This window comes from Pocillopora verrucosa, chromosome 7 (genome assembly GCF_036669915.1).
Source record: "Pocillopora verrucosa isolate sample1 chromosome 7, ASM3666991v2, whole genome shotgun sequence".
NCBI lineage: Eukaryota > Metazoa > Cnidaria > Anthozoa > Scleractinia > Pocilloporidae > Pocillopora > Pocillopora verrucosa.
In genome coordinates, this window is record NC_089318.1 from 24,105,164 (window position 1) to 24,128,398 (window position 23,235).

At 40.3% G+C, this 23,235-nt stretch overlaps 2 protein-coding genes across 4 annotated transcripts in view; one reads left to right on the plus strand and one right to left on the minus strand.

The window, feature by feature from the left end:
• Nucleotides 1-23,235, plus strand: part of LOC131792132 (protein unc-79 homolog) — a 23,642-nt gene continuing 407 nt past the window's right edge. The window contains exons 1-37 of one of the 2 annotated variants that reach the window (XM_059109504.2): nucleotides 1-290; nucleotides 1,124-1,244; nucleotides 1,372-1,517; nucleotides 2,149-2,319; nucleotides 2,845-3,084; nucleotides 3,796-4,126; nucleotides 5,125-5,322; nucleotides 5,715-6,150; nucleotides 6,269-6,357; nucleotides 6,862-6,985; nucleotides 7,455-7,715; nucleotides 8,017-8,317; nucleotides 9,212-9,501; nucleotides 10,173-10,321; nucleotides 11,324-11,943; nucleotides 12,489-12,647; nucleotides 12,947-13,364; nucleotides 13,964-14,186; nucleotides 14,513-14,699; nucleotides 15,143-15,559; nucleotides 15,939-16,034; nucleotides 16,432-16,783; nucleotides 17,096-17,134; nucleotides 17,479-17,594; nucleotides 17,890-17,975; nucleotides 18,538-18,702; nucleotides 18,838-18,903; nucleotides 19,132-19,242; nucleotides 19,961-20,065; nucleotides 20,152-20,229; nucleotides 20,315-20,407; nucleotides 20,723-20,895; nucleotides 21,222-21,408; nucleotides 21,613-21,660; nucleotides 21,922-22,050; nucleotides 22,496-22,573; nucleotides 22,818-22,865. In XM_059109504.2, coding sequence (XP_058965487.2) covers nucleotides 254-290; nucleotides 1,124-1,244; nucleotides 1,372-1,517; nucleotides 2,149-2,319; nucleotides 2,845-3,084; nucleotides 3,796-4,126; nucleotides 5,125-5,322; nucleotides 5,715-6,150; nucleotides 6,269-6,357; nucleotides 6,862-6,985; nucleotides 7,455-7,715; nucleotides 8,017-8,317; nucleotides 9,212-9,501; nucleotides 10,173-10,321; nucleotides 11,324-11,943; nucleotides 12,489-12,647; nucleotides 12,947-13,364; nucleotides 13,964-14,186; nucleotides 14,513-14,699; nucleotides 15,143-15,559; nucleotides 15,939-16,034; nucleotides 16,432-16,783; nucleotides 17,096-17,134; nucleotides 17,479-17,594; nucleotides 17,890-17,975; nucleotides 18,538-18,702; nucleotides 18,838-18,903; nucleotides 19,132-19,242; nucleotides 19,961-20,065; nucleotides 20,152-20,229; nucleotides 20,315-20,407; nucleotides 20,723-20,895; nucleotides 21,222-21,408; nucleotides 21,613-21,660; nucleotides 21,922-22,050; nucleotides 22,496-22,573; nucleotides 22,818-22,865 — 6,888 coding nt within the window. In that variant the 5' untranslated portion in view covers nucleotides 1-253. The remainder of the gene's footprint in view (nucleotides 291-1,123; nucleotides 1,245-1,371; nucleotides 1,518-2,148; nucleotides 2,320-2,844; nucleotides 3,085-3,795; nucleotides 4,127-5,124; nucleotides 5,323-5,714; nucleotides 6,151-6,268; nucleotides 6,358-6,861; nucleotides 6,986-7,454; nucleotides 7,716-8,016; nucleotides 8,318-9,211; nucleotides 9,502-10,172; nucleotides 10,322-11,323; nucleotides 11,944-12,488; nucleotides 12,648-12,946; nucleotides 13,365-13,963; nucleotides 14,187-14,512; nucleotides 14,700-15,142; nucleotides 15,560-15,938; nucleotides 16,035-16,431; nucleotides 16,784-17,095; nucleotides 17,135-17,478; nucleotides 17,595-17,889; nucleotides 17,976-18,537; nucleotides 18,703-18,837; nucleotides 18,904-19,131; nucleotides 19,243-19,960; nucleotides 20,066-20,151; nucleotides 20,230-20,314; nucleotides 20,408-20,722; nucleotides 20,896-21,221; nucleotides 21,409-21,612; nucleotides 21,661-21,921; nucleotides 22,051-22,495; nucleotides 22,574-22,817; nucleotides 22,866-23,235) is intronic. The other variant, XM_066170052.1, reaches the window with a different exon arrangement.
• LOC131792041 (uncharacterized) overlaps nucleotides 22,969-23,235 on the minus strand; it is a 26,837-nt gene continuing 26,570 nt past the window's right edge. The window contains exon 19 of one of the 2 annotated variants that reach the window (XR_010718268.1): nucleotides 22,969-23,173. The gene's annotated coding sequence lies outside the window, so the exon portion shown is untranslated. Of the gene's footprint in view, nucleotides 23,207-23,235 lie in introns of both variants that reach the window. The other variant, XR_010718267.1, reaches the window with a different exon arrangement.

Genomic DNA, 23,235 nt, shown 5'->3' on the forward strand with positions numbered 1-23,235 from the left:
TTATGTAAATTTATATCCTGTACTTCTGTGCTCGTATGTAGCGCGATTGTCCTTCATAGAGTTGCTACAAGAGCCGGTTTTTTATATTCAATGGGAAGCAAAGACACGGCTCAAAATTACTTCGTCAAAGACCTAATCTGTGAACATGATTAACCATGATCTCTTGTCATTCGACCTCAATGCGATGGCGGCACATATAGCAAGCTCAAGCTCTTCTTGATCATCACAATCCGCAGAACAAGGAGGCACGATAATGTCTAGGCATATTAAGTCAACAAGAGCTGACCAGTGTTAGTATCGTTTATAAATCAGCTAAATACCAAGGTTGTGCAGTGGTAAATGGCATTTGTGCCGATTGTTTTTAACTGGTTGCTCATTTGTGTCAGGAACACTGCCACTGATGTTACCGTCAAAGCATAATTAGCAAAGAATGTCTGTAGATTCAGTAAAATACAAAAGCGTCGACCTGCTTATTATGTCGCATTTATGTTACTCTATGTATACGGTCTGTTACGTGGTTTCCTCATGGTCATATATTGACCGCTGTAAAGTCAAGGGCAAAGCATGTGAAATTTTTACTTTTACAGAATCGTTCATCCAGCTCCAAACATAGATCCAGTTCGAAATATTTATTTTAAAGCTAACAATTTAGTGTCTATCCTGCATAATTTACATGTTGTAGTATTTAAAATGAATTTCAGGTCATAGTGATTCCATCCTAGCATGTGTAGTGTTTCCCTTTGGTCCACATACGTTATCATAATCCTCAATAACAGAAAAACGCGATTATTTTTATTTGAATCGAGATTATATTAAACTACAGCATCCAGTCTCAGGGAGGAAAATTTAGATTATTTTATTTACAGTGTGTTGGATGTTTGTGGTGTTGCACTACACTTGATCATCCTGTTCAGCAGGTAATAGCTGTTGAGCAAATTGCAAAAATGAGCCTGCGTGCCTTCTTCATCATGCTGTTAACCTTTGGAAAAATAATGGTGCCAGCAGAAATTTATGAGTTTAAATATGAGGAATGTTTGTGTTAGGCACCTTCCACAAAGAAACCTTGAATATTTGTTATGTTGCCACTTCTGCTCTGGTAGTTATGTTTAACCTCTGTCCACAGTCAATGCCAAGGTCCATGGCCTGAAAGAAATATTCAACAGATTGGACAGAAGAACATATCCATTACCCACAGGAAATGATGTTGCCAACGTCCTTAAATGGTTTCAGCAAACTTTGCAAAGGTATCACCACGTTGTATTATTGTTTAAAAATTGTCATAATCAAGGAAATGCTAGATTGAGAATATACGACTTAAATTTATTTTAGTAACAGAAAGACAATGTAAATATTTCAACTGTTTGTCTTCAGTTTGGTGAAAGAGACCCGCCCTATATTGACAGAAGATAAGCGTTCATTTGATCGTCATCAATACCCCAGTATGGACTACACAGGACTTTACAAAGCTCTGGAAAAAATTGTGAATGTTGTTCCGGTGGTAGAGATTGGAGTTGAAGGTACATGTTTAGACAAAGTGGATAATTTGTGTTTGCCAAAAAAGTGTGAGGTATATATGACCCTAATCTTTCAGTTTGTCTGATCATTTTAAAAGGTAATTTATACAGTAAGTTCTCACAGAAAAAAAAAATGATGAATCCAAAAGAAAGTAATAGGTTAATCCCCTTAGTTTTCATTTGAAAATCTTGGCCTAGTTTATTTGAGCCATTCAGTGATAAGAAATGAACTTTTGGTGTGACTGTGCAGTAGGGAGCAGTCCTGAAAAAAAACTTTTGTGGACGACAGTAAGTAACAATGGGACAACCTGACCCAAAGTCACAGTCAGATTCAAGTTAGGAGTTGTGTATTAGTCAAGTTTTATAAGTCTGGTGCGAAAAATCTGATTGGTCAGTCATTATTTGATTTTATTGGCTGTAAGACTCGAGAGGTTAGTCATGCAGCTAATAACCTCATTGACTGATTAGTTTTTGCAAACTAGGCTCACCAGATGTTACTCACTACCATTGATGGTGGTCCAATTTAGGATTGCTCTGTCAATCAGACCACTTAACCAACTGTTAGTCAGGGGTTAAAACCATTTAGTAATACTCTCATTAGTAGCTCAATGGTTTTCTTTTCCTCCTTCATCAGCTTTTGCAGACAGTGTGTTGTCCATCATGGCATCGTTGGTTCCTTTCTTAAAGAAGGAAGACCTCAATGCAATGCCGATGGGTTTAGCAATGACACTTTCCATCTGGCCTCCACAAACTCACAACCACATTATCAAACTACTGGCTGGTTACATTCTTCCCATTCTGTTGGGTAATTTTGTCTTAAGATGCTTACCAATAGTTATGATAATGGCAATCAGATTTTTTTGATTGATAATCACTAGAATTAGAATTTCTACAGCATAAGAATCTTGATGGCCCTAAAAGTTAAAAATTAAAATCCACATTTTTTCTAACTACCAATACTTGTAGGTATTACTATTTTGGCTTTGGTACTGTTAGTTAATTATTTTTCAAAGGTTTTCATGTTATTTGGACTCTGTATACTAGGTCCACAAAGCCAACACAACCATGTTTCCTAAATTCACTAAAAGATAAAGTTTACTTTTAATCCATGTTGCTAGAAACTAAGAATTATATTTTTTGTTCTCTCTGACAGTTTTTGTTAGTAGTATGTCACAAATGAAACAATATTTTAATTCATAAAATGTGTTTACACAACATTAGACAATCTCCAACTCCAAATGCTTGCTGCACAATTAAAAAAAAATCACTGTACAAAATTTGTGTTTCAATAAAATTTTCAGTATTCTTTCTTTCTTTTTTTTTTTCAAAGATGTCTTAGAGCCAGATGAAGATGGACTTTGTTATGCATCCCTCAGCTGCCCTGCTCTTATCATGTCAATCTTACAGTACTGTCCTGACTGTAAACAGCATGCACAATTTGTTGAAACACTGATGAGATTTAAGAGTGATGTCTGTTTGGATATCCTAGCTGTGCTGGCCTATGGTCCTCAGCCAATCATTAACTCTGCTGGACAGGTCCTACTTTACTATTATCCACTTAAGGATGTTGGTAAGGCTTATGGCAATGATTAGACTGAACTTTCTCAGGTTTTGATCCCTCAGAATTTTGAGGGAAAGTTGTTTGTAGTGTCATTGAGACTGGAGATCTGCTAACTTAACTTCATGGTACAATTGTGCACTAAACCTTTCTTTTGAAGGTGATACAATCAAATGAAAAATTATGTTCAGAGGTTTACAAAACTTTGGAAAATTGTTGACTTCAGTGGTAAGAGGACAGTGAGCCAATCTGTGCATCAGCAATAAAAGAAAAAGTTGTTTGAGTGCTACTGAAACTCTTGAAATTGGCATCTTGATTTAAAGAATTCTATATTTCAGAATAAATGTCAGGAACTTTGATGAAAAGCAATAATGGTATTGGTATTGAATTATTACTGTCACTGACAATGAAAAATCAATCATTTGTATATTCTTTTTGGGTCAATCTGGTTTGAGTGGCTTTCTGCTCAACTGCTGTCAGTTCGGAAGATGTTTTTTCAGAAAATATCCCACCCTATATGTGATGAAACTAGAAAAACTGGAAATTCCAAAAGGACTGGCTATGGGCAGTCTCAAACCAAAGGTGAAAGGGATCATGATGAAAAGTGTAGAAAATGGGAATGGAACATTGTGTTAGTATTCCTTGTTGTTTGAGATCTGAACTAGTTTTCTATCTTGAGCATAGTTATCAATCGCATAACTTTGCCAATGATGTCCTTCCTAGGAGGAGCTGATGACTGGCAGTTTGTCTATGAACCCTGGCATCCACCAAATTGTCAAAACCAGGAGTGCGCAGTACCTCGAAAAAATACACCAACCACTATTTGCTTGGATGCCTCATTTGCCTCATCACAGTGCGGCTGTTCTCCTCCAGTATTTATTTGCCAGAAATGTGCCGAGGTGGCTGCTCGTGACATCCCTGAAGAGAAGCTTTTGGTGAAGATTATCCAGCCAATGGGAAAGATGCGTACAACTTGTGAAACAAAGGAGTGCAAAGGGCAAGGAAAGCCATGCAGTGTTATGTGTTTTTCTTACGGCTGCGTCAAAGATAACAGGTAGATCTTGGAGGTTTTTCCCTCCTTCAAGGATTTCAACCATGATTTTAAGAAGGGGGAAAAATGGCAACTTTGAGCAAGTTTTTAACAGCAATGTTCATTAGGCATTTTATCATCTGAACTATACTGACTCGTTCGCATTTTATCATTTGAACTATACTGACTCGTTCGCATTTTATCATCTGAACTATACTGACTCGTTCGCATTTTATCATCTGAACTATACTGACTCGTTCGCATAATCTAAAAGAAAACCACGATGAAGGTTGACATGTGTAGAGCTGGACGGGTTGACAAGAGTCGGTGTGGAAAAAGCTGCCAGGCACGCAATCACACGGCTCTGTAGCATTTTCCAAGAATGTGAACTGTAATTGTGAACTTAAACTTTGAACAAAGCAGAAATGGGAATTAGAGTCTCGTTTTAAAACAAATATTTGTCAGAGTTTCTTGTCACTGTGACTCAAAGAAAGAAAGGAACACTTTTCTTTTTAGAATCATTTTCAGAGTTGTCCAGTGCGTGCTTTTCTTGTGTATACTTATGTAATAACGTCTTGTTAAAAATCAAACATAATTTCAAAATGTTGAAGACTTAAAGGTCATACGATAAAATACTTATAGACTTACTTTGGTCAAACCTGACGGAAAAATATTGGGCTCTCATTATAGATGTACTGACCTCACTGCACTCGGTGCGTTCGACATGACCACGAGCCAAATGTTCTCGTGTTCGGCCCTCCCACTCACTCAGTGGATACATAAGATATCATAAAATTCTTCGGATACTATGCAGAATTTTGGTGGCCTGTACTACTTTTTATTCAGATTTGGAGGAAGTGTTTTTTGTTATTTTACATATTTACGAAAGCCTAAATGACGTTGAGTAGCCTCTCAACACTGATTTTGCAACCTCTGAGATTGCTGTTTGTTGTTTTTTTCATCGAAAGATGTATTACGAAAAAGTGGTGTGACATCCTGATTGTTTTCATTATTGCTTGCAGATTAAGACCTTTGACAATGTGTCAGGAGTGCCACGCCCGTTATCACAGCACTGGTGAGGGGTATCACCATGTGACACAGAATCTTTTCCCAGATCCTTGGACTCTACAAGGCCCAGACCAAGCCTACCCCTCTGAGGCAGTCATTCGCCTGTTGGGAGAAGCACAGCCTTGTCAGAAAACAAGGAATGAGGCCATGGGGTACGTGACACATTATAACAATTAAATAAGATTTCAGCACAAGAGAGAACTGATGGTTGGACAGGGGTGGTCGTTGTTTGTTGGTTTCAAAGTGCAATTACAGAGTTATACTTACCTGCTAGGCTTCACCCCGTTCAATGATTAAACAGAAAATGTTTTCGTGTTCATTCCAAACCACAAATCAAGTTACACCAATGGTCTGTACCGTGATACACTTGGACGCTGAGCTTTACTGAGCATTTTTCAATCTTAAGTATTTTTTTTGTGTGTGTTTTGATAAAGTATCTGATTATGGGGCCTTTGAAATCATTCTTTGCTGGATTGAATCTGGAGGAAGAAAACAACAATACACTCGTGTTTTTACAAGAAATTTGAAATTTCTTTTTTCTCAGACTAGTAAGGAGTAAACTCGAGGAGGAGGAAATTGAAGACGATGTAGACAATGATATAAACAACCGGCGTATGCTGAGTAGATTGGGTGTGTGGCTTCTTGTCGGAGTATGCAGTGAACCGGCCAGGTGTGAATCTGTGGAAAGACTGGGCCGACTGGTTTCCATGGTGCTGTCATGGATCGAGACAGCCTCAACTTTAAGACGAGATTACGTCGGCGAATTGTTGAAAAGGCTTACTAGTCAGTATGTCTGTCGATGGCTCATTCAAGTTCGAGATAACAAGTTCGATCTGTTGTGCGCATGCCTGTCCCCTGATCCTCCGGGATATGTGAAGGTTGGAGGATGCTGGGATACAATGTCCAGTAAGGAACGACAGCACATGGAGGGACTCCATCGCTTGTGCTGTGCGATACCCCACAATATTGTGACCCGCGAGGTGCGTAGTAAGCAGTGACTCTTATTGCCTGTGGTTCTTTATCAGCCTTAGCCCGTCGCTGCTTTCAGAAGGGCGTTGTACCATACTTGAAATGTTTTGTTATCGTTGTTGTCCTCAGGTTTGGGATGTTATTATGCCTCAGTGGATGGAAGCGATAAAGGCAGATGTTCAGCCCGAAGAATTGGCAAGGTTTAAAGTGTTGTTAACGTGAGTTTACCCAACAAGCTGGGCCTGGGACTTTGTCCATAATGGAGAAAACAAAATTGATAGCAAGTACAAGGCAGTCATTTTTCATCATTGTTTACAAGGAAAGCCTTGGTCTCGAATTTGTGTTTTAATCTGACCGTGTAGTCTGATCGTCCGGGTTAGTGTACTTCTGAGGAGGATTGTTTTCGGTAGAACTTACTGACTTTTCGAAAACCTGAGTGGCATTCAGATCAAACTTCCTATCAAATGAAAATCTCGGGTTCGAACCATGTACTGTATTATGGTTTAATCAGTACATTACAAGAGGTTACTACATTAAACAAAGGTGAAAGGTTTATAATATACGTTTTACCATCAAAGGTATCAAGAAAACACGTACCTGCTGAAGCAGACCAAAGTCTCTTTGGGAAGAAAAATGGCTTGATTCAGTTAATAACACGGTTGTAGCTTTTATTTGTTCCCATTTTCAGTTTTTCGCTTCTATTTTAATATTTTCCTCCTCAGGAAAATCTTCGACCCTTTGCTGACACCGCATAAGTTGACGCCGGAAACTACTCTGGGTTTCATAAAGAAAGCTCTTGAGTCTGCTGTGCCTCGCCATCAGGTTGAGGCACTCTCATGGCTGCAGGTAAACAAATTTTAATTTTTTGTTTCAATTAATTAAATTCACTGAGGGCACAACATTATGATAAGAGGCGGAAAATTGCTGTAAGGTTGATCTGGAAAATAGTCATGACCTCATTTAAGAATAAAAATATAAAACCTTTCAGACTTAAAGTCCTTCGACTGCGTTTTTATTCAACACCTGAGACAATAGTCGGTCGAGTTGCTAAAATGTCGATCAACAAAACCAGCGCATTAAAACCATTTCACTCCACGAATGACTCAAAAGGAAATTTCTCATAAAAACATCAAAATACATTTTGAAGCAGTAAGATGATGAGAGTGAAAAAATAATCGACGAAGGGGTTGTCAGAGCTAAAGTTGTAAGACTATCTATGAAAGACGGTGTAGAGAATAGATATTTAGTTCTCGGGAGTGAAACTGACTGCTATCGTATAGTGTTGTTATAAGGTGTTTATTATTTGCTTTCACAGATTCTGTCTCAATTGGATATAATCATTCCACTAGACATGCTGCTCAGTATCTTTATCAAGGTTGTTCAAAACTCATCAGAATTCTCTGAAGGAGTAACCACCATGTTTCCTTTTCCGACTTTCACCGTGCAGTCACCGATGACTCCAACCGCCGAGGGCTCGCTTATTTCAACACCGGTCAGTGGTGTGTTGTCAGAACTAGGCGAGCTAAGTTCAAACCTGTCCTGTTTCATCATGGAACTAGATTTACTGGTTAAACAGGTATGTTAAGCAAAGGTTTGAAACGATGCTCGGTGTTTAGATGCGCGACTTAAGTACATTGCGAGCTGTAGAGAGTCTACAGAAATTGGCCCCGGAAAAGTTTGCCTCAGATTCGCGTGTTGTATTTGACAAGAATCATGGTTCGCACTTTTTTTAGAAAGTGTGTGGCACAAACGAACTTGCTGAAAATTCGTTGACGTTTTTCACTAAACCGTCCAAAAGATTCTGCATTTATTACTTTGCATGAGAGGCGAACTCATGAATAAAGGTAGCACGAATTATTGTTGTATTTGTTTCACAGGTCAACATTCAATTTATTCGCGACAAACATGTCCCTAACAGCACCGAAAGAGAACACGTAAAAAAGCTTTTGGAGTGCATGCTGGACATGTCGTGGGCTGGTAGCCATGGCGACCACTCAACTGTGTGTGACATGTGTAACATGACTGACATATGGTTCAAGCTTGCGCACATGTTGCTGCAGACTGTGTTCCCTGAAGGAGTCGCGTTACCTGAAGAGGACGTGCCAAGTCACGTGGCATATGGTGGACTGTTTAGATCAAGTGCGTCCAGTAATAAGGGAATATCCAATAGGAGTCTGAGTAAGTCCATAGAGTGCTTCTTATATATTGGAGCAATTTTCAATTCAGTTTCGTAAGTAATTCAGATTTTTCTTTTTTTTTGTTTGCGTTGCGTTGTTTGCTCTGTAATTGGCCCGGAAACACTCGTGCCACTCTCTCTCAACCAATCAGTGTACAGAACTAAAACCTGTCACGACTTGGTCGTTACCATTCTCCCGCGCCTCAGGCAGTCTGCTGGTTTTTACTTTGAGTTCTTATTGACTGTTAGGGTTATTTTTCCTTTATTGTGATTGGCCGTTGTGATAACTTTGGTTTTGGTTTCACGAAACTCAATCGAATAGCACCATTAACATCGAGAGAAAACCTGGTTTATAATGGTTTTGCTGGAATTCATCATGTGATTTGTTGCTCCCTCTTCTTAACCAATCAGGTGCAAGACTAAAACCAGTCTCAATACTCGGTCATCCACTTGTCCGCGCTTAGGACCTTACTCTAATTATTTTGGTTTCTGATTGAATCCTTCGCTCCCTAACATCAGTGTGCATATTCTCCATACTGTTCTCTACACATTTCTTAAGGTGCTGAAAAGGAGAATTTGGTTCGCAATGTAGAGCTTCTTTAGTTGGTGATTATTTCATGTATTCTCGTGACCTTAATGTTTGATTCGGGGGTGATATTGTAAGGAGAAATTAGATGCTGGTCACTCTTAGAGGTTAAAGGGTTAATCTTTACAATACTTTAAGTTTACTCTTGCTGTTTGTTCCGGTGCGATTATTTTGGTTCTCGTTTAACAACACTCCTAATTTGACATGCGCAAATTTACTCATTGTAATTTTACTCGAAGAGTGTTTTAAAGTTTTAATGTTTGAGCTTTCTTTGTTATTAAAAACTCAAAAACTCGTCGTTCATTTCCAGCATCAAACAAAAGTCAAGTGGAAACAATCGAAGAGGAAGTGTTTACTGAAACTAAGCGAGACGTTTCTGACGTCACAGACAGTTGCCAAGGTGACAATGATCCTGAGCCCGCAAGTGTTCTCAGTGAGGCTGACTCGCCATCAGAGTTGAACGAAAACGTCATCTCCTTTGCGGCCATGCGCAGTATGTCGGCTGGCATTGGCTCGTGGAGAAGTGCAACAAGTACCAGCAACTGGGGCATGGTCTGCGAGACTTTTCCTCAACTGAATTTGTTGCTAGGTTTTCTTAAGGTAAACGTCCATTTGCAGCACTTATCTCAATTTACCTAGTATGTTTTTACCGGCATTTTCGGAAATCTCTACGGCGATCTATGTAGTATGTCTTTGTTGAATTTTTGCACTCAAATAAGCAGGGTAGGAGGCTTGGCGCAGAGGTAAGAGTGAATGTCTTCCACTATTGTGACCCGACTTCGATTCTCTGATATGGCATGAGACATAGATCGAATTTTCGTTGTCGGTTGCCGTCGTTTCCCCGTGGGTTTATATTCTTTTACTTCAACTTCTGCCCCCCATGGAAACCGTAACCGCTAAATACCAATTGACCTTGTAGATGTGAGACTTTTAAAATCCAATACATCTTTATGGTCTTTTTAAAATAAGTGACAGCTATTAGAGATCAACTTCGTTCGCCGCATTTTCTCTTAGGTATGAGGTTTATTAGGCTCCCCAAGCGTGATGTGGCCAAGTATTTCGCTATTCTCTGCTTTTCCTCGCTTTTCAGTAAAAGTTCTCGATACTCGCCGTTGTCTAACCTCTTCTCTCTGGTTTTCCATTTCTGATAAAGCCCCGTGTGACCTAACATGGCTTCTTAAGGGGAGTTAATCAAGCAATGTTAATTAGGCCTAATGAGGCTAAACCAAGTGGGTGCACTTTTGTAACTTGTTTCTGTGTCCCTCCTATAGGAGCTCCCCCGCCAAGAAGACCATAATGTCCAGCTAAGTATTTTGAGGTGCCTTAAAGTGTTGGTGCTGCGCGGTGATTACTTGCGGATCGCCATGGATGCCGATTCAGAATTCCTGGCTTATTTACAAGAGATATTCTTTATTCCAAAGTAAGACACTAGCGTGAGAGTGATTCTATATACCATGAGTATTATTTAAGAGTTGGGCTACAATCTTGTTTGATCACGACATGAAATCACACTTGTTGGAGACGTCCTAAATATCGATAATCGTTCCTCGTATTCTTCATTTTGGACTGTTTCTTACATTTTTCAGAGTTTATTGTGTGTAAACTGAACATATCAACCCTTTACACCCGACATCAGTATGCATATTCTCCATACTGTTCTCTATACATTCCCTAAGGGGCTGATAAAGAGAAATTGTTCTTTATTTTAGTTCTTTGTTCTTAAGATCTTTAGCTTCTTTAGTTGGCGATCATTTGAAAATTTGATTCAGGGGTGATTTTGGTGGGAGAAATTAGATGCTGGTAACTCTTAGATGTTAAAGGGTTGATAAAACTGAGTTAACTTTGGGTGAAACAGGTTTAATTTGAATAGATTATTTCAATTCTTCTCGTAGGGCAAAATAGGAAAGACAGTAAAGTAAATGGTTTGAACCCAGGAGTATCAGTAGTTCGTATAGTGTGATCGTCCGGGTGAGTGTAGTTCTTAAAAGAACTGTTGTTGGTGACTGACGTTTCGACAACCTGTGCGGAAGACATCTTCAGAGTCAAGTCACTTGACTCTGAAGATGACTTCCGCACAGGTTGTCGAAACGTCAGTCACCAACAACAGTTCTTTTCAGAACTACACTCACCCAGACGATCACACTATACGAACTATAGGAAAGGCAATTGGGAAGTGATTGCTTCGTGAGACAAAAGAATTGACAATTCGTTACTTGTGTTTATCACAATTAATTTCTGCCAATTTTTTTACGATATACACTGTAATATATACACTGCATGATCCAATGCTTGGTACAATTATCACTTTGCTCTTGATTACAATGGCGTGAATATCCGTTCGTTTTAGTTTCCCCTTGCCCGTTAACTTTTCTGTATGGGTATCTGCGACTACGTTTGATTTCATCTCACATTTCTTTGTCAGCATATGGGAGCTTCTACAAGCCGAACACTCAGAGATGTCTCATCTGTGTATACAGATTCTCCTTCACTGTATCTGCCTTCCATTTGGAGCTGAAAAACTCTGTGATCAGGTCGAGAGCGCTTTCTCCGATGATGATTGGCGAGAACGGTCTTCTGCCGTGGAAAAAGTGGCCATCATCGCGCGTTTCCTCGAAAAAGAACACATCAAGTCAAACAACATAACCATGTCAGCCTTGGCGCATTGTTTTACGTATTTAGTCGGTGCAGTTGAGGACATTTGCACGCCAGTGCATCTAAGGGCTGTCTACATGTTAGGCACCATAAGAGCCTGCTCATTAAAAGTTCTCTACAAGTGCATTGAGCACCAATATGATGCCGTGCCTCGGGACCGTCTTCTGTTAATCCACACTTGTCGGATATTACACCGAATACTTCCCCTCCATACTCCCCTGTGTGGAAAATTCTTTATCAGTCGTTTCAAGCATTTACTGATAGAAAACGCAGATTTTGTTTCCTTGGGGAGTCCCAGGGGGCGTAACGCATCTGGTACAACGACAATGTCACTGAGTCCCAGCAGTGAAGTGTCCGTCGATGGAGGGAATGATTCGTCAAGAAAAATCGGTTTGTTACTGGCTTGTTTTTGATAAGGTTAATGAAATGTTCTTCCAGCTTTCTTACCAATGTCTCATACCTCTTTGCATCCTTTTAAAGAATTTGAAAAGTGAAAAGTCTATTCGTGGACCAATACGTATTTTCCTTTGGATATAAAACTATTCACTGAACAAGTAGTCGATCAGTTTGTTGAAAGGTCGGTTTACAATTTTATTTTGTGTTTAATCGCGTAGATATCTACTAAGGAAGAAGGGAACAGGGAAAACATTCGCGGGCTATAGAAGATTTTTTTATTTGGAACTAGCGTTTCGTTTCCTCTGGAGTTGTTTCCTAACTAGAGGTGTCTAAGTATCGCCGGCAGTTCTGTTATGAAGACTACATGACATGCTGAGAAGTACCTGAAAGGGATAACCTAGGATAAAGCTTTGTTGCGTTTCATGCTTAATAAGTAAGCGGTGTAATATATGTGAACAGGCGTAAGGTCGGACAGGCATTCAGGAAACTATGTTTGGTAAGAAACTCAAACTTAGTTCCTTTTGATTTCTTCTCTCCAGCTACTGTTCTGCGTTCTCAACCCAGTACCAGATCCCTGATGGCTCGCAGCGGCTTGGGTCAACTTCGACGAACCTCTTCGTCGTTTCGTTGTAGCTACACGTTTCGTTTTCCAGGCGAGAGAGTCTCATATAACAGAAAGGTGTCAACGGGTACAGAAGGTAATATCATAATTTCCGAAGAGATTCAGCATTCAACTTCCTTTTCTGGATAAAACGTGAACTCTTTTGTGTGTTGCCTGCTAAAAGGTACAAGCCTTGAACTATTATTGTCTGTCTCTCAGCCATTTTTGCGACAGTGTGGATTAATTATTTTTTTCATTTGCTATTCATAGAAGTGTGCAGTACTTTTGTCACCTATAAACCGAGTATCTGGCTTGATTTGCCAGCAATCTCTCTTCAGCTCAGTTGGTAGCGTATCGCGAGAGTTTATTCTGAGATACGAATCGTAAAATTGTTAGGTAAGAAGTCCTCAAGTGGCGGCCGGCAGCGGCGGACAGGTGGCTTTGTGAATCAGTCAGGATCCATCGATATCTCAGACCGTATGTTCCTTGGAGGTCGCATCCAGTCCAACCTCCCTACTGTTCAGGAGGAGGATAACGAGATCTCGCGTCAGTCGGTATCCTCCACTGACTCCTCCTTCAGTCAACTGCTGGGTGTAGGTCAGGAGGGTAGTAGCATGGAGGCTGAAGCCACCCATCAGCTGGTCACGCTGGTCATGGACTTCCTGAGCTACCCTGGAGCCAACAAGGGAAGGGAGCGGTCAGAGTTTGTTAAGACAGAAAGTTATGAGGTCGTTCAGATGAGTCATTACTTGGGTGTACTAATGGGATATGATATCAAGGTTGGAGAATTCACCGGCAATCCGCGAAGATTAAGGTACAGATGTCACGACTTAAATTTTTATTCATTTTCTGTACAATTTTTTTGTATCACATCACATCGATTGTTTCATGATGTAGTTACATTCGTTGTAGGTCTCGTGTTTCGTGTACCGCGACAACAAAAATTTTAATGAATATATGAGATCCTCGCAGTCATAAACACTACTGAACTAGTGGTTGAAATAAGACCTGAAAAAAAATTCAGGCCCGTACGGGATTTGAACCCATGACCTCTTCGATACCGGTGCAGCGCTCCACCAACTGAGCTAACAAGCCAACTGGGAGCTGGTCATTAAGTTGGGTCCAAATAAACCATCCAAGTGATGAATAATGACTGTAGATATATGAAAATCATATATGTGCACTGCGGTGAAGAAACGAATATAAGAGATCCTCGCAGCTATAAACACTACTGAACTAGTAGTTGACTTTTCGAAAAAAATCCATTATTACAAAAATGCCTGCCCTTTGAAGGCTAAGTTGGAGCGGTGATAGGACTTCTTTTTACGAGGATCTAGCTCAAAAACTACCATTCTATCTAGATCATCACGTAGCAACCTTTCTATGAAGCGCTTATTAACCTTTTCCTTACAGGTTGTTCCCAGTCTTTCACGCCTACATGGCAGGGATTGTGCAAGTTTTGGATCAAAATCAAGAATGGGGCAGTGAACTTCTCAACCTCACTCTGCAACTTTTATTGTTTTGCGCGGCTCCTAAGCCACAGAAACGAACACATGTCCCAGAGTTTTCACTCGTGAGAGTACCACAGGACATGCGTCAGACATGGCTCATGGCTTGTCTTATAATATTGTACAAGGTAAACTAAAAAAGACTTGAAGATATGTTTGTGTTGCAGAGCTTCGCTTCGCTATATTCCTTGGTACAAATGGTTACCAGGGAACCCTGAGGGAACAGATGAAATGGGAGGACGGGGGGGGAGGGGGGAAAGGGGGTTGGGGGTAGGGGTAGGGTTATCTCCGAATGAGTAGCTATGCTCCTAGTTGCCTCCTGCAATGGAAACAGGGACAGTAATGAGCTATAAGGGCCGTAGGAGATAACCGTTACGTACTTAAAAAATAACATAACATTACATGCCATGGCTGACTCGTCGTTGATCTGTTTCTGTTGTTCTTTTCTTTCCAGTATCCCTTCCATGCAGACTCCCATAAACGAGACACAAAGAATCTCATTCAAGTAGTGATAAACACGTTGGAGGCCCAGGATCACGTTTGTAAGGGACCCAGAGAAGGTTTTCCAAAACGGGCCAGTGTGGCGTCCTTATTTGGGGAGTCGTTTTCTGTGGGGCCAGGAGATGCCTCCATTCGATCAGGTAACAAAACTTGGCTCAAAATAAAGTTTTCCCGTATGGAATCCATATTTCTCTATTGATGTAAGCTTAACTGTAAATGTCAAACGCGATTATTCTGCCCTTCAAAGTTTTTAGTTTAGGTCAGAGAGCCATCGAGAATGCATTGTAGGCATGCAGCGCGTATTAAAAGAAGCACTTTTTTTGGAAAGCATTAAAAATATTAACTCCCTCTTTCTTCCCTCCCTCCTTCTTTACTTCCCTCCCCCTCTCTACCTCTTCTCTTCCACCCCCCTCCCCCCCACCTTTCTTCTTCCTCATTGTCGTAACGTGACATTACAGTCTTGGAATGTTGTGAGGTGGGTTAAGGTAACTATTAATTTCAATTTTTCAACCTAACGATCTTACCAATTTATTAGATTTATCATTATAGTTCTTAAACTTACCTCGCTTTCTCTTCGGTTCAGACCCTCCAGGAAGCCCGCTCCGTCGTCATCACACTGAAAAACAAATGTCATTACCCGTCTCCGTGACCAGTAACAAATCACGTGACGACGAGGACAAAGACAAGCTGCATGCAGAAAGACAGATCTCCTCACCCTCGGCTTACAACACCGGAAAGTTTCCGGAGAAAAACGAAGATGAAAAAGATAAGGACGAGAAACTTTCAGAGACGAACGATGATCTCCGACGGTTGCCCGAGACTCACCTTGTTGAGTTTGGTGGCGTTAGTTCTTCAGAGCGACTTTTGTCTTCCAGCTCCTCGACCCAGGACATGTCAGCCTTTACAGGAGGCGCGCGCCGATCAGTCCCGGCTTCTAGTCGCGAAGGAGACAAGGCTGGAGGAGAGGGGACGCCAGGGGTCGAGAACAAAGGGCGGAGAGGTACGAGAGAGCCTGTTACTTGAAGTAGTGTCTATTTCAATCTATGCAACAAAAGAGCATTCTTCTTTTGGTATTTTTTTTACCGTAGAGTTGCCTGGCTACAACATGCACAATTTTATTTTCGGTTGACCATTGTTAAGTTGTTGTGAATTGTATGAGGATAAGAATCTTTAAATAACTCTCTTAAAACTCTGAAAATATAAAGAAAAATAATTATAACAAAGAAATACATTTTTCAAATATTGTGTAACCCGTGAAAACGTTTGGTTGTTTGAGTTTAAGCATCCAACACTTGTTGCACCAAATGTTCTAAATACAAGAGCCTACAGTATTTCGCAACTAACTTTTAAATTACTTTACCATGTTCCCGTTGTTTCAGCTCGTCCTCTCTCGTGGCGTGTTCGCCGCAACACAGGAAGTAAACAAAGTATTTTCAACTTTTCATTGCGTTCTAAGAAGTCTACGCTTTTAAATGGTTGGTAACGACAGTCGTATAAAGAGATAAAGTCCTAAACTATTTAACGTTTAACCTGAGCGCATTCAAATGAAATCTCTTACCAGGTGTTTTTAAAGATTTAGGTTTTATCCGCACGTTTTGAACTTTGTAGCTTAAAAATCTTCCATTAAATTTAAGCTGGAGTAAAATTATATTAAATTCGCTCAACTTATCAGTTTGGAATTTCAGATCGAATGAAAACTTGCATATATCAAAAGTTAAACATTGCGTTTTAATGACCGATCATGTAGATCAAAATAATAGAAGGCGAATTTGAAGTGTAATTCAAACATAACGTGCTTCGGTTACTGTTAGGACCCTGGACACGAGATAAATACTTAGGTTATAAATGATTTTTTGTTGTTATTCACATCAGTATCCATAGAGTCAACTAGCAGTCGTGAAACACGTGATGTGGACTTGAGCCGGCCGGGAAGCGTTGAAAGCTCGACGTGGACTAACAGTGTTGAGAGTCGAGGAGGTTCAAAGCCCAAACTGTTACACAGCCACTCGACGCGATCTTTTGATAGGGTCTTAGAAGGGACCATCGACAAGGACCCTTTTGAGGGGGATCTAGAGCTCGACTCATGCCCCGAGTGCGGGACCTCGCTCGAACAGTTTGACGAGGAGACCCTTAATTTATGTATTGTGGTGCTTTCCACGTTTGCTCATCAGAGCCCCTCAATGGCAATGCCCCTCTTACTTCGAATACTGGAGTGCGTTGCGAGGTAAATGCGAAGGGGGACTTGTGAATATAGATCCTTTTGATATCTATCTTTGTGAGCTCATTAAAACAATTGGGAATTGTTCTGAAAAAAAATTCTTGACAAAGTTTATGTACTCTTTCAAAAGGCATTTTTCATGAATTTATGACTGTAAAATAAGAAAATGTACTGCAGGAATGAAATGAAAAAGTTCATTAATTGTTGCAATTCATGCAAATGAAACAAAAAGCTTGGAAAGATAAAGAAGTTGTGACTTCCTGGAGAGTATCACACCAGTGGCGTTCAAATTCTTATAGTGATCTTTTTTTCCAACAGAAAATGTGTACATCCCATGTTTGCTTGGCAAGAGAAAAGGTAATTTTTCAACAATTTTACTAGATTATGGAACTCAACCAAAGTTTCGCCATGAAAACATTTCATATGAAAAACATCAGGCAAGTTACAACATCGTTTTGCTGGCAGTTTTGTTTGCGCAGGGAAACCTGAGAAAACGAGCAGCAAAGCGGTGAGAGGCTTGGGACGGAAAATTAATAGAAACGAATCGAAGCTCCGGTGCTTGTTTTTGTGGTTACACTTCCAGCTACACGGTACTACCCAGGATGCATACGGACAGTTTTAGATGGTTTATGGTGGTGTTTCTGTTATTTTATTTCCCGAATATTTTTTTAATGGATACTTACTCAAATGTCTATTTTTAGTAACCTGCTGATTCCTGGTTCAATAAGAGAAGTAGCTAAACAGTTTCTGAGATGTGTTCTCATAAAGCTCGCGCCTAACGGCATCTTCTCAGAGCTGTTCCGTAGCTCCTTGAAAGGTAAGAAATCAACTTTGCATCGATCGTACTGGTGCTTAATCTCAACAGACGGCGCTTTTATGCCTATTTCCTCACATAACTGGTCATTTACTGTCTGAAGTATTGAAATAAGCTCCTCTTAGTTACATGTGTTAACGCGCGTTTCTTTTCGGCTTTGCGCAGTGAAGAAAGTCGTTTCTGAGACCTAAATGTTCTTCCTAGAAATCTTGCGCGAGGTTTGGTTGATTCCGAGATTCATCAGTGCAAAATTCATCAGTTTCATTTTCTTATTTATTGGATTGTTTTCTCTTTCCAGATGACACACTTTTAAAAGCTGTTGCAATCTCCTTGAATGATTTTTCATTGTTTGACCAAATGTCTCCAATAGCTTACTTGCTGGAGGTACTGTAAGATCTTAGCGGCCTTTCTTCTGTTATATGTTGGTAATTATTCCGAAAGCCTAGAGTTTGCTTTAAAGGAAAGTACGGTGGAGTTTTTATTACCGTTAATGTTGTATCGTTCCTTATCTAACCTTTAACTGTATATGGTTATTTAGTTGAAGCCGAGAGGTTTATTTTTTTTTCTTCACTTATGAAAATTGAAAATTTCTTTCTGTATTTAACGACACAGCTCAAAGTGTGTAATTTTTTTAATTGTACATGCGCAAATACGCTTAAAATATTGCTGATAATAGAAATATGCACGACACTTATCACATGTGAACCAATCAAATGGGACCAAAATAGGACAGGTCTACCTTTTAAAATTTTCTTTATCCTACAAAGTACGCTCTTGATAAATGTTCCATCTTTATGTTAGACCAGTTAAAATGCCCACTCACTTTAATTTTGGCTGATGTGATATTGAGCTCTCAGAGCATGCATTAAAACAACTCTATGAATTGCAGTGGCAAGAATTTTTTTTTCATATTGGGAAAAAAATTTTTATTTGCTATCCTTTTTAGGATGTTCTTGGGTCCAGGACTCTTAGCGATCGTGTGCTGGTGTTGCTGAGCAACTTGGACACGTACTTTCAATTTGCCTCACGTGAGCCCACGAGTGCTTGGGAGAGTCAGCTGTCTCACTTCGAAGCGTTATTTAGGAAGCTGCCTTCAGTGTTGCCCGAAAATGTAGGTGCTCTGTTCTAAAGTAAATAATAACCTTAATCCGCTCATGAACACGATTTTATTGGATGAAAAGCTTCTGGTGTCCACCACCTTTATCTTGTGTCTTAAAACAGCCTTATTTGTTTTTTTCTTTAATAGCCCGATGTTACACCAACATTTCATGTCATGACTGCAATCCTTAATGCGGCGAGTTCTTCTTTCAAGGTAAGAGCATTTTCCCGCGAAAAAGATATGTTTCTTTCATTACTTGCCATCGCAAAATGTCTGCCATGCAATTTATGTGAGTTCGTCTTACAGGGGTAAGCGAGAATCTCGACCAAAAAAACATCCTTCAATTTCAATGTGTTGAATAATGCTATGCTTTACTTCTCGCTCGACTTCAGCCAAGCCTGACTGTTTTTTTTTACTTAACTGGTTTGTTTATTTTTTCAGATGTTGCTGCCATCCTTCGCTCAGATGATCAGTTACGCCATCAACAAATGTTCATTTCAGCTTCAAGATCTGCTGGAACTTTGTGTGAAGTGCACCGAGACTTTTCCAAAGGTTTGCCAACATTTCTCTCCCGTGAAAAATGTTAGTTTGTTAATGCAGTTCTTTATCCCAGAGAGCGCACACGTTTCCTGTCTTTCCCACATAAATACAGGCTTGTTAATTTCAGAATAATTTCAGGATCAGATAGGTTCAAGTCTTATCACCTCTCATCTTCGGAGTTTACTCTAAGTGTCCATGACATCATAGGTTTAAGAGTATTGGTACTCTTCCCAGGATGGCGCGCCATACTCCTGGGTTGAGAGTGACCCTGTGAGAGTGAAGTGTGTAGCCGAAGAACATAACATAACGACTCGGCTCGAAACCGGAGTCCAGCGCGCAAACCACAAGATCACAGTCTTTTACTTATAGGTTCGGATTAAGTATAGGTAATAACATGATTTCGAGTGCAATTTGTTGTTAATTTGCACGAGTGAATTTTTCAAAGACAACAAAAATGCACCAGCCCATAGAGCAAGTACAATTTGTAGTCTTTTTAAAAATTTACAAGTGCTTATTACACCAAATTGCAGGAAAAACCATGTTATTACTCGTTAATAACGTACATGAAAAAATATCACAGAAAGTCAAGACAGACTTTGCAGTTGCGTTACATGAGAATGCACTCGTTTTCAGCCAATCAGAAGCGCGTAATTTTTTCCATATACATTATTAACATGAATAAAATGTTAAAACTACTTATTCTTTTTTCCTCCTGGCTTCAATCTTTCAGGAGCGTAACAAGCTGTTTTTGACTCGTGCTGTTGTGTTGGAACTGGTCCATGCTGTTAAGTTTCGTTCTTCACTTCCCGACACGAACCTCCAGTCTGTTCTTCAGGTACATAGTTACTCTAGAATTTTCTCTTTAATATTTTTTAAGTCTCTGTGAGAGATACTTTATCTCAATTGTTTGTCTATCAATAGTTTGTCGCTGTAGATGCTGGCAGCAGGATCAGCTTTGGTAGCGAATCTGACAACGCACCTTATGATCTGCCGTTTGGGGTGAGAATTGTGTGACATTTCCTAGCATTCCGTTACTCTAATAACTTTTCATGTACTTAAACCTTTTTTTTTTCTTTCTTCATAGTCACGCACTCGAGCTCTTGACTGCGTCCGTCAGTACATCGGGGAAGCATTAGAGTTCATAAGGGACTGGACTTTTACCGCCAGATCCAGTAAAGTAAGTGATATTAAGTCGATGGCCGGTACTGCGTTAACGTCCAGTTTAGGGTAGCTTTTGAAAGCTGTTATGGGTGACAACGACTGATGTTTCTACAACCAGAGCGGAAGTCAATAGAGCCAAGATAGGGATTGTAATGGTGAGGTTGTTCTTGGCCAGGTCGGTGAAAGGTCAGTTTCTGTTACTCATGAACGTTCCGGGCAATCATCACCCGGACGATCAGACTGTGCGTCCGAAAGTAACTCTCGTGTTTAAACTACCGACTACAGTGCGGGAAATATTTATTTTTGGTTAGCAGCTTGTCTTTTTCAACAGGAAAATCGCCAGCTTAGTGAACCAAACCTGCATCAGACAACTTTGCCGATCGATCTGAAAGCCAGTGTATCCCAGCTGGTGGCATTGGAGCTCACTAAACACACAGAGGACAGCAAAATGCATAACAAAGCACTGGCATGGCTCAAGAGTCCTCCTACAGCTACACAGTTGGGGTAACTACTCACTGTGCTCTTTAATTTGCACTATGCTTTAACTCTCCCGTGTCTTAGCTTGATAGCAGGAAGTGACTACAATTACTGCTACTCCATGAGGGGATGCTAGTTGATCACAGATTCAAACACCCCCCTCCCCCTTCCCGATTATCTCATCAGGCTTCCCTGACTGGTCCCGGTACCTATTTAATACTCGTGAGTGGAGAGAAGTGTTACACCAAAGCACTCTACACACTGACCAGGCCAAGACTCGAACCCAGGCTTCTAAATCGGAAGCTCACGCGTTAACCATCAGGCTACCTTGCCTGTCTCTTTTTCTCTTACAGGCGTCAAGAACTGCTGGATTGCGTGACACATATGCGACTGCTGGCCTGGTTACTGCACGGCTCATTGTCACACTTCGTTCACTGTCGCAATCCTCACGTCAACTGTCACCCAGTCAAATTTGAGGAGAACACGCATATTGCGGACTACGTGCTTATAATTCTGTTCAGCTTTGCGGAACAGTTAAAGGTCAGAATTCTTCTCTATTGGCGTTTAAATGGTAAACGTTGAATAAACCTCCACAACCGATTTGTAATTCATGCGGAAGGGGAGGGTGGGGTTTTTGTGCAAGCGTCAAAAATTCAGTCAAGATATTGCGAACAAGGTTCAATAAAAACATCTGTTTGAAATTTATTTGCGCCATTTTAACACTGTCAGTCGTTGCCTTTTCAGGAACCTTTGAGCAAGTCTGCCCTTTATCATGCGTTTAATGTTTGTGAGGTAAGGAACACTGGAAACGTCCGCTTTCTGTTTTGCAAACGATGATTATATATTTCATACCGTACATCTGCCTGTCTAAGACCAATATTAAAATATGATGTTTACGAGCACCGTTGAAATAAGCTTCCTGTTAGAAAAGCCAGCTGAGTCTTTGAAGTCGGTTGTGGTTTGTTAACACGAAAACAAAACTGATTTGGAATCCATGCAAAATCATACTTTGTGGAAAGCAACAAGGAATGTTACTCTTTTTCATTGTGACAGTTGTGGACGCTGTACTGTGATCAAACCAAGAGTCCAGGAGAATCGCCAACACACGCAGCCTCCATCGTTATGGAGTTCTGGGGTAAAGTAACTCCAGGCATTCTCCATCTTCTCACTCAAGCAAAGGAGGTGAGGGATTGTGGTACTTCGACTCTCGGTTAATCATATTTATACAGTTGAACTGGAGTTGGTTGGGGAAAGTTAAAAGGTCACGGGTTATTGAGTATATTGCTTGGCTCTGATCATGAGAGTAGTCCTTTTCAAGACTTTACTCATTCGGATAATCGCATTTTATGTTTGCTTCCTACAGTGTCCCTTACAACCAGGCGTATACCTGGCTAAATACGTGTGAGTTAACGGCCCAAGTTTATATGTTCAGCCTCCCAAGCAATAGAAACAATTCTGATCAAGCCAATTTTAGATGTGTTCTCTTGAACGGAACTCATCTTATTTTGTCTTCGGGTTTGAATACCTTCAAAGCATGAATTTTTTCAGGGGACTTTTCTGCAATTTTTCAAAATGCAGCTTACCTACGAAAATAATTTCTTTACTTTTACACTGATTGTTTTAACAGCTGACACAGACCGTTAGTCACCACTTCCTGAACTTACTGGAAGCTCTTCAAGAGTGCAACTCCACCCCACTACCCAAGGTAAGCACGCGCTAAGCACTTGATGGAGTTAACATTTTATCTTCATTTTTGAAAAACCCGACATGACCCCGGTCATTACAAAGAGGTGCACTTTAGCTGAGGTTAAATATTGTGTTGAAGAAAGAAGAGTCTGTTTACCTGCCAAACTGTCTGTAATGGTGAATTTCCTTTTTACGTTTCGAGCTTCGTCTTTATTTAGAGTCATGAAACAGTGAAAGGCTGTTTTTTTTATCTCGTTGAACAGCTATATCCGATGTGGTACCCAATCCTTACTTACTGCTTCTCTCAGAAGGTGAGTGAGATGGAATGAGGGAGTTCAAGGTTTGTTTATAATCAATAGCAATCAAATGTTTACAATATGCATCCAGCGGAAAGCTATATGAAGTTTCACGTGCTTCAATTGTTAGTAAAAATTGAACAAACTTTATTGGTTCTGAACGGTTACGTTAGGGGGATCTGTGGGTTAGTCAATCCTTGTTATACCATTGGGCATGTGAGGCCATCGCCAGAGATCGCCACTCTTTTCTGTCCTTTGCCCTCGTTAGCTCCTCCTAACTGACCCCGCTCTTCTACACCGTTTTCAATTGTCCGTCGCCAGGTCTGGGAAATAGGGCCAGATCATTATTTTAGGACCTTAAATGATATTGATAAAAACGTTTTTA